Source organism: Arachis duranensis, chromosome 5 (assembly GCF_000817695.3).
Source record: "Arachis duranensis cultivar V14167 chromosome 5, aradu.V14167.gnm2.J7QH, whole genome shotgun sequence".
Classification (NCBI taxonomy): domain Eukaryota; kingdom Viridiplantae; phylum Streptophyta; class Magnoliopsida; order Fabales; family Fabaceae; genus Arachis; species Arachis duranensis.
Genome location: NC_029776.3, coordinates 4,699,891 through 4,706,870, shown reverse-complemented (window position 1 = coordinate 4,706,870; position 6,980 = coordinate 4,699,891). Strand labels below are relative to the sequence as shown.

The following is a 6,980-nucleotide window of genomic DNA, read 5'->3' as shown; positions in this document are numbered from 1 at the left end:
TTGGGAGAAATATGCTTTGTTCTATCACCTTTGATGTATCCGCCTTTAAGTTGAGCAATGCATGCTGTATTATCTTCAAACAGGACAGTTGGAGCTATCTTATGATCAATCAGTTCACATGATGACAGAATATATTGGATCAAACTCCTCAGCCAAAAACACTCGCGATTAGCTTCATGTATAGCTAGTATTTCGGCATGATTAGAGGATGTTACAGCAATCGTTTATTTCGTGGACCTCCATGATATAGTTGTACCACCATATGTAAACAAGTATCCTGTTTGAGATCTCCCTTTATGTAGATCAGACAAGTAGCTAGCATCTGTATAGCCAACTAGTTGTGACTTGGATGGGGGGAGATCTTTCATATCTTTCGAGATCCACCCTACAATATGGGGCCAAAAAGCCAAAATAAATCATTTTAGCCCTTAGAAGTTATAAAAAAAAATAGATTATCCCTTTCACGCTCATGTCACGGCGAGGTACTGTAGAAGAAAAAACCGCAAAATCCGATCCAATTTATCGTAATCGATTAGTTAACATGTTGGTTAACCGTATTCTGAAACACGGAAAAAAATCTAGGGATAAAACAATCCCATATCAACCGTTCCATGAAGATATCGAAAGATTTGTTTGACTCCAGTCCAATGTCTTCTGGTTGGAGAGGAACTATATCTTGCTAGTAAATTTACAGCAAATGATATATCAGGTCGTGTATTATTAGCAAGATACATTAGCGCTCCAATAGCACTAAAATATGGTACTTCAGAACCAAGGATATATTCATTTTCTTCTTTAGGACGGAATTGATCCTTTTTCACATCTAAATATCTTACGATCATTGGGGTACTAAATGGATGTGACTTATCCATATAAAATCTCTTCAAGATCTTTTCTGTGTATGTTGTTTGATGAATAAAGATCCCATTTTTTATATGCTCGATCTGCAGGCTGAGACAAAATTTAGTCCTTCCAAGATCTTTCATCTCAAACTCTTCTTTTAGAGCTTTTATAGTTGTTGGAATCTCTTCAGGTGTTTCAATTATATTTAAATCATCAACATACACAGCAATTATAATGAATCCAAATGTAATTTTTTTTATGAAAACACACTGGCAGATATCATCATTCTTGAATCCATTTTTGGCCAAATATTCAGTAAGATGATTATATCACATTCGTCCAGATTGCTTTAGACCATATAAAGATCTTTGCAATTTGACTGAGTATAACCCTTGTGAATATTCATTGGATGATTTAGATATCTTTAATCCTTCAGAGATTTTCATATAGATATCCCGATCTAATGAACCGTACAAATAGGCTGTTACCACATCCATTAAATGCATATGCAGTTTATGATATGTAGATAAACTGACCAAATAATGCAATGTTATCACATCCACTACAGGGGAATACGTTTCTTCATAATCTATACCGGGCCTTTGTGAAAAACCTTGTGCCACAAGTCGAACTTTATAGCGCACAACTTTATTTTTCTCATTTCGTTTTCTCACAAATACCCATCGGTATCCAACAGGTTTTACATCTTCAAGTGTACGGGCTACATGTCCAAAGACTTCACATTCTGCAAGTGAGTCTAATTCAGCCTTCATGGTTGCTTCCCATTTTGGCCAATCATTTTTTTGTCGACATTCTTCGACTGATCTTTGCTTAAGATCCTTATTTTCATGCATGATATTTAATGCCACATTATATGCAAATATTTCATTGACAATTGTCTTATTTCGGTCCCATTTCTCTCCTTAAAGACATAATTTATCGAGATCTCATCATTTTCACAATTTTTAGGTACCTGAATGTCTTTTGGCGTTAAAATTATATCAGAATTTTGGGCAACTACAGGTGTCTTTACTGTGTCTTTTTCAACAGGAATAGTATTTACATCTTTTCTCTTTCGAGAATTTTTATCTTTGGAATCGACAGGCCTGCCATGCTTCTGGCGTGTATTTGCTTTAGTGGCTATTTGTCCTACTGGGACATCAATTCGAATTGGGACATTTTCCGTCCTGCCACGCTTCTGGCGTGAATTTGCTTCAGTGGCTACTTGTCCTACTGGGACATCAATTCGAATTGGGGCATTTTCCGCTGGTATATAAGATTTGGTTATCCTCTTTGTATCGGAAAATGCATCAGACAATTCATTTGCTATTCTTTGCAAATGTATAATCTTTTGAACTTCTAGTTCACATTGCCCTGATCGAGGATCTAAATGCATCAACGATGATGCATTTCAATTAAGTTCATTTTCAGAAAACTTATTCTCTCCCCCTAATGTTGGAAATTTTGATTCATCAAAATGACAATCTGCAAACCGGGCTTTAAATACATCTCCAGTCTGTATTTCAAGATACCTCACTATAGAGGGAGAATCATATCCAACATATATCTCCAATTTTCTTTGGGGTCCCATTTTGGTGCGATTAGGTGGTGCAATGGGAACATATATCGTATACCCAAATATTCTTAAATGGGAAACATTTGGCTGCTGGCCAAAAGCTAATTGCATAGGAGAGAACTGATGGTAACTCGTTGGCCTCATACGAATAAGTGCTGCGGCATGTAAAATAGCATGCCCCAAACCGAGGTTGGGAGATTTGTTCTCATAAGCAAGGGTCTAGCTATTAATTGGAGGCGTTTAATAAGTGATTATGCTAACCCATTTTGTGTGTGAACATAAGCTACTAAATGTTCAACACTTATTCCATTAGCCATACAATAAGCATCAAAAGCTTGGGAAGTATATTCACCAGCATTATCAAGGCGAATTGCTTTGATTGGATTTTCTGGAAATTGTACTTTTAATCGAATAATTTGAGTCAGTAATCTCGCAAACGCCAGGTTGCGAGAAGACAATAAGCACACATGTGACCATCTCGAAGATGCGTCTATCAGGACCATAAAATATCTAAAAGATCCACATGGTGGATGAATAGGTCCACATATATCACCTTGAATCCTTTCTAGGAATTCAGGGGACTCAAATTCAATCTTTACTGGTGATGGCCTTAAAATTAACTTCCCTTGAGAACATGCAGCATAACAAAATTCACTAGATTTAAGAATCTTCTGGTTATTTAGTGAATGTCCATGAGAGTTTTCAATAATTCTCCTCATCATGGTTGTTTCCGGATGACCCAATCTATCATGCCAAGTTATGAATTCATTTGGACTGGTATACTTCTGGTTTACAATGACATGTTATTCAATTGCACTAATCTTTGTATAATACAACCCAGATGAAAGTGAGGAAAACTTTTCTAATATAACCTTTTTATTTGAATCATGAGTTGTGATACATAAATACTTATGATTTTCCTCATTCATTGTCTCAACATGATATCCATTTCGGCGAATATCTTTGAAACTCAACAAGTTTCTCAGGGACTTGGTAGATAATAGTGCATTATTTATTATAAATTTTGTTCCTCCAGGAAACAAAATTATAGCTCTTCCGGAGCCTTCTATCACATTGTCCGAGCCAATAATAGTATTAACATATTCATCTTTTGGCACAAGATGGGTAAAATATATATTACTTTTAAGAATAGTGTGCGAACTTGCACTATCTGCAAGGCAAATATCTTCAGAATATGTCTTTGCCATTTTTCTTCAAAAACAAATGATAATTATAAAATGAGTAGAAGTACATGCACAGTCAAATTATTCACATGAATACTTAACAAACACATACACATATCAAACTATTTCATCATTGATCAAATAGCCAATATTACCTTCAGAATCCTTAAAGAAATTAGATACATCATAATGAGCGGTGGAATTTTCATCATTTGAAACAAAATTTGTTTCCTTTTTTTGTCATCTCTTTTCAAGGATGCTTGATAAAGATCAACTAGGTGCCTTGGGGTACGACAGGTACGTGACCAATGGCCTTTTCCACCACAACGGAAGCATTTATTCTCAATTGATTGGCTTTGCCCATTGTTTCTTTCTTTATCCCACTTCTGGTGAGATCATTTCTTGTGAACATAATTCATTTTTCTTCCATAATTTTTCTTGTTATCAAAATCTTGCCATTTACCTCTTATAGGGTTAATTGCCGCATTTACTTCAGGAAATGGGGCGACGCCAACTGGGCGCGCTTCATGATTCCTTAAAAGTAACTCATTATTGCGTTCAGCAACAAGAAAGCAAGATATTAACTCGGAATATTTTTAGATTCTTTTTCTCGATACTGCTGCTGCGGGAGCACATTCGAGACATGGAAGGTCGAGAAAATTTTCTCTAACATATCGGGTTTGAAGAAGTATCACATGATTGTACATTTTTTCAAAGTTTTTCCACAGGTCTACATGATCTTTTAATGTGGGATATTCATTTTTCAATCATACGTCGAGATGACGACGAAGGGAAATTATGGCTATGACTTTATCCTTTTGGGATGCATTATTTTCAGCCTCAATGGTATCTTCAAGATCCATTGGATCAAGATGGATTTCAACATCTATATCCATGATAAATAATTATTTCCAAATATATCAAGAGTATTATATTCAAAATGAAAGAGTTTCGACATAATAAAAATTTGTTACCTGGAGTCTTCCTAAAACTTCGTTAGAGTTTCGTGCTGATAACGTGTTATAAAATAACTAAATAAATAAATAAATAAGAGGTAACAAATATAAAATATGAAATATAATTAGATAACTCTAGTAGTAATATTCACTACAATTACTATTATAAAAGAGATGATTCATATATATATATGTATAGTAGTAGCGTATGAAAGAGAGAGAGAAAAGTTTCATATATAGATAATAGAGAGAGAAGATTATTGTTATTGATGTGTAATCAACGGAGGCTTAACCTCCTATTTATACATGTACAAGAGTCCTCTTTTTCCTCTTTCATTAAATGTAATCTTCTTGGTAATATGGCACTTCACTATAGAAAAGTTGAGTCATTCAAGTCATACATGGTCAATGGTCATCCATATAAGATCTTATCACAACATTCTTTTATTTTTGGATCTAGGTTTCGTACTCTCATTTCCAAAAAAAGAATTCTTACTTTTTACTCTAATATTACTTATAAAAAAGCATACTAAATAAAAATAAAAAAGACAAATTAATTCTTATATGTAGATATTTAAGTTTTTTAAAATTTAAAAATATATTTATGTCTTTAATTTTTTTTTAAATTTGGATACATTGATTTTTTATGTTAAATTTGTTCTATTTTAAAAATTTTTATGTATGCATCCGTATCAATTAAGTTAGTACAACAAAAGTTACCTTTAATTTTTTCGTTAGATCTAACAAATTCAAGTGAACATAAAAAATTGATAGGTCTAAATTTAAAAAAAAAATTATAAATTTTTAAATTTTAAAAAATTTAAATATTTTTAAATAAAAAAATCAATAAACTATTTATCTTTTTAAAAAAATAAAGGTAAAGTACGTGGTGGTTAGAGAGGTGCAAATTGATACATTTTGGTCGGGTAGACTTTTGTCTGTTTTAGGAAGAGGTTGAGCTCGAGCACTTTAGCAGTTTAGCTCAATCACTGAACAGGCGTGACTTCTACGGAGCAACTTATGAGTTTTTCTTTTTGTTTTTTTCTTATTGTCTTGAAAGAATACCAGTCTTCCATTTAAACTCTTCACTAATCACCATTATTAAATGATGATTTTGGGCTGAATTGGACCACAACAATCGTAAATGAACCATCGTTGCCCATAATTATAATTAAGGAGTGTTGGGTTCAAAATTTGGATTAGGTTCTCAGAGTGGGGCCCCCTCCTTCTTCTCCGCCAGATCTCCTCATCGCCCCCCACCCCCCTTCTCTCTCTCTCTCGTGGATTCGGTTTCAGCTTCTCTGCAATAAATAACATTTGCTTCCATACGGTGTCGTCTCGTCGTTCTGACCTAAACCTCTCTCAGATTAGCAACTACACAGTGTCTTTGCAGCTGAAATTCAGACTCACCAAACATGTGCCGCCAAAATTCTCCCGTTCACCATTCCGGCGACGAAGACACCGCCGCCGACGAGAGCCTCTTGATTTACTGCAAGCCTGTTGAGCTTTACAACATCCTCTACCGTCGCTCACTTCACAACGTATTCTTCTATTTCTTCTCCTTCTTCTTCTTATTCTTTTTTTTTTCCATTTATTAATTAATTCACTTTGCGTCCTCCAATTATAATTCCATATGATATTTTAGGCATAATGTTTCAAACTTTTTACTGGTTTTTTGTTTTTTGTTTTTTCTGTTTTCTTTATGAATTAAGTTTTCGTTTCTGCCTGTAATTTGAAGAACCGAAACTTTGTTATTTGAAGGAAGCCCTAACTAAATGCTTCAACTGTTGTGGTGAGCTGACCTTGATAGAAAATGAATTGAATACCATATATATTAGATATTCTAGACATTGTTATGTTTATGCTTTCCACATTTGGAAAGTTGTTATTCTTAGAATTAACGTGGATGCCACATTACTATATTATTATTATTATTGTTATTATAGAATAGATAGATTATTCATTGCGTGATTATACTCTCTTAACTCATGCCATATCTCAATTTTGCAGCCTTCATTTCTTAGGAGATCTCTGCGGTATAAAATAAAAGCAAGGCGTAAAAGGAGGTAAGTATTCCTATTTACTTACTGCTATATTTGATAGCATTATATACATTTATATCGTTTCATTCAGGCAGTTCTGCTGAAACACACTACTCACTACATTTTTTAATTGCTAATGTGCTCATTCAAACTTTTCAGAGTATTTTCTTTCTTGTTATAATTATGCTGCTGGAATTAAATTAATTTCCAGTTAATGCATCTTGCCACATCTCTATCTTCTTTTTAAGAAAGTAACATTAGTTAGTTGTTTATTTCTGCATTAATTGCCCCAGCGCATAGAGCAATTTATAAGCTTCACTGATAATAATTGTCCCAGAGTTATTTCTGAATATTTGCTCCTCCCTTTATAGTCACAGTG

At 34.0% G+C, this 6,980-nt stretch overlaps 1 protein-coding gene across 1 annotated transcript in view; it reads left to right on the top strand.

Annotated features, from left to right (window-relative positions):
* Positions 1–5,515: 5,515 nt before the first annotated feature.
* Positions 5,516–6,980, top strand: part of LOC107487502 (polycomb group protein EMF2B) — a 7,968-nt gene continuing 6,503 nt past the window's right edge. The window contains exons 1-2 of the mRNA XM_016108147.3: positions 5,516–6,100; positions 6,570–6,625. Of these exons, the coding sequence (XP_015963633.1) occupies positions 5,975–6,100; positions 6,570–6,625 (182 nt within the window). The 5' untranslated portion in view covers positions 5,516–5,974. The remainder of the gene's footprint in view (positions 6,101–6,569; positions 6,626–6,980) is intronic.